The sequence below is a fragment of the Austrofundulus limnaeus genome, unplaced genomic scaffold (assembly GCF_001266775.1).
Source record: "Austrofundulus limnaeus strain Quisiro unplaced genomic scaffold, Austrofundulus_limnaeus-1.0 Scaffold602, whole genome shotgun sequence".
Taxonomy (NCBI): Eukaryota; Metazoa; Chordata; class Actinopteri; order Cyprinodontiformes; family Rivulidae; genus Austrofundulus; species Austrofundulus limnaeus.
In genome coordinates, this window is record NW_013953004.1 from 23,306 (window position 1) to 26,646 (window position 3,341).

At 37.6% G+C, this 3,341-nt stretch overlaps 1 protein-coding gene across 1 annotated transcript in view; it reads left to right on the forward strand.

Annotated features, from left to right (window-relative positions):
* The window catches only part of LOC106531147 (transcription initiation factor IIA subunit 2), a gene marked incomplete at its 3' end in the record, with an annotated part of 2,806 nt that extends 1,801 nt beyond the window's left edge, over positions 1-1,005 (forward strand). Inside the window, 1 exon segment of the mRNA XM_014026932.1 lies at positions 901-1,005. Coding sequence (XP_013882386.1) covers positions 901-1,005 — 105 coding nt within the window.
* Between the last annotated feature and the right edge of the window lie 2,336 nt (positions 1,006-3,341).

A 3,341-nucleotide genomic window follows, 5' to 3' on the forward strand; every position in this document is an offset into this window, starting at 1 on the left:
TCCCGACGTTGCTTGAAGCGCGTCCACCATAGACTTTGAATGTAAACCTGCTGCTCCTGACGCTGAAATCGCGTTCGGTGTGAACGCACCATAATTGTGTAACAATATGATGTGTGTAGAGATTTTTTAGTTAAAGTTACTGTAGCTGGGGTTTGAACCCTGATCTCCTACATGAAAGCCCATGGCATTAACCATTAGACCATTGGAGCTGTGGCAGAGGGGATTGCCAGGAGTTGGTTTGTATGTGTGCAGAAAGAGGCCACATTGCCAATGCAATCGTTGACACTAAACTGCAATATATTACAACAATAGGACAACATTAAGACAGTATTACAATAAAACATCAAAATACAATCACATTAATATTGTAATCACTGAACTACTGAGTTTAAATATTATGAAACTATGGTGCAGTACCATATTGTGTAGAGGCAGCAGGGGGCAGTATTGGACCAATACAAGGCTGCATTGACTGCCATTATAATTTATTAAACATTAATATTGCAAAAACTATACGTTGTACAGGCACCAAAAGGCATAGCCATCATTTGGCACAGGAGCTTTACAAATATAAATTACAATGGCAGCTCTAGGACAAAGTATGCAGGAGGAGAAGCATGGCAAAGTTGAGATGACTTGGATGGGAAACGAATCACAATAGTGTGCATTGCAGCAGAGCTTCAGCCAGTGGTTAAGATGTACTTTTTGATTAATGAGTTTAAAAAAATGTTGACAAACATCAGCCAAATACAAATAAATAAAAAAAATCATCTTATTGATCAACAAACGTGGTTAATGAAGCTCATCAGGAAGTTCCTGGTTCTGTGAGCTCCAGGGTTTTAATATAACCTCTGTGATGATGTGATGAAGACGTCACCTGTTGTTTCTGTGTGTTTTCAGACCCAGCAGATCACACCTCAGCTGGCTCTTCAGGTCCTCCTTCAGTTTGATAAAGCCATCAACACGGCGCTCGCCAACCGGGTCCGCAACAGAGTCAACTTCAAGGTGAGTCCACGTGTTGTTGGTGACACGGGGCTGGAGGCTGACAGGCCTGGACTCCTCAGTCTGGCTGCTTCAGGTTGTTACGTTGGAGTGTTTGGGTTTAGCAGCTGATGAAAATCATATTTCTATAGGTAAATATAAAAGGCAGGAAAATAAAAAAAATGCTACAAATCCTAGATTTATATTTAAGTTTCATTCATTCATGTTCTGCAGCTAAAACATCTGTGACCCATCACATCGAAACGAGGATTAAGTCCAAAAGTGGGATGTGGAGAAATATTTTGTCAAAATATAATGAATTAACACCTCATCAGTGTATCATCTGAATGAGCTGTCTGAAATATAATCCTAAAACAAACTGAAGCAGTTTTTGAGCAGTAGCAACAAAAATAATTAAATGTTTTGCTGTTCATAAGGCTCATATAATTGTATTACCTTTGAACGTCCAATCAAATTTTGTTAAAAGGGAAAGTTTTTATAATCTTAAAGACTGAAAATGTTTGTAAAAACTAAAATAAGAACAAATTTAAAGAGAGATGTAGTTCAGTCCAGGGAATACGAAAATGGAATAAATTGTAAAGTGATTGTAAAAATGCTGGTTCAATTAATTTGTTTAAAATAATGATAAAAATGTATTAGTTAAGGAAATATAAAATTTTATAGTTTGTATTTATTAGAGCTGAAGATTTTTTTTAACTTGAACATTGTTAATGTTTGAAATTATTATTATTATTATTGTAGGGGTGAGCTTAAGTGAATTAAGCTTTTCTACATCTCTCATAAACAAGGTTATGAGGAAAGTTTTACCAAGGTATTTTCTCATTACTTGTTAATATCTTGACTGTGCGAAGAGAAAAGTGACACAATAAGTGAACGATCAGATGAGTTCAAGTTGATTCATAAAGACTATGCAATTATTTATTTACACAAATTGAACAGATCATAAGTTACACCTGATTGTGGTTTTCCAATTGTCATCCTGCCGACAACGCCAACTGTTATGGTAAATATTTATCTAACAACAGAGAGAAATACGTGGTCCAAGAATGAAGGTACTCCGTGAGATGATCAGCTGAGTTTTATTGCAACAACAGGAAACACAGAGAACCTGGCCTGTCTCTGTGCCTCTGTCAGTCTCTCCACACTGCTCACTGTCTCTGTTGTCTCGAGAGGCCTCATATATATATTAACAAACAGCATTCTGTCGTTTTAGCAAGATTTGATACAAGGTCAATGGAAAACAAAGATAAACACAAGTGATATCTAAGAATGATTATTGTTGTTAGCAGACCTTGTTCTGACTTTAATCATTCTGTCTGCAGATGAACAGCATGTCAGGAAAATCTAGGTCATTAAAGGATGTCATGAATTATTTGCTTAAACATAAAGTATTAGTTCTACCACACCTATAACAAGCTTCAAAGTTAAATGAGATAAAACTCGCGTCTGAATTTTAATTCACATCAACTCAGATTACTTATATAGAACAGTAAAACGTCACTTCTGATGTTACAACCAAACAATTCTACTGGCACTTTCAGCTTAAGTTTTGGCAAATAAAGACAAAGAAAAGGAGGAAAGTAAGGTTAGTATTGCTACTAAATTTTACTTTATCAAGAGTGTGGCCAACCGGATCAGCACGTCCCTTCTGCACTCAGTTTCCACATGACACGTCACCCTTAGCAGAATTTTTAAATCGGCTCGCTCACTGTTCTTTGGAGAGAAAGGTGTTATTTCAGGTAATTTTTCGTCTGTTTCAGTCCAAGCCAGAAAGATTCAAGCTGTACATCCGGTGCCTTCTTTCAAAATAAAATCTCCCCTCGGGAGTTAAAACACACTTTGGAGGCGAGGAGCCTCGGGTGGGACATCCGGCTGGTGTGCCGAGCCCCGGCCGTTAGATCTTCCCTAGTTGGCTCATGGGCAAGACCTAACAAGCCAAACTGGCTTCTCCGGAGAGAAACTCAGCTTTCTTTCCAAGTTTGGCATCCAGGAAGAAGTGGTGTGTCTCTCAAAGACATCCGTGTTAGTGATAGAAGCGGATGACTTTGGTTCCGCCCTCAGGCATTAAGATGAGTCGGAGAAAAGGAAGAAAGATAAAGACTTGCCAGCCAGGCGCCAGTCAAGGTTAAATTCTGTGGTTGTTCAACAACAGAATATGATAACATTTCTTTAGCTTTCCTTCTGATAGACTCTAAGAGAAATCACTGCAAAACATTTATGATGATTAATTAACATTTCTGTTTTATGATCAGTCTGAACCATTCTGTTAGTCTAGATAAATGATTTTCTCCGGAAAAATCCACAATTATATTACTGTGTTCACAGTAAAATAAAAACAG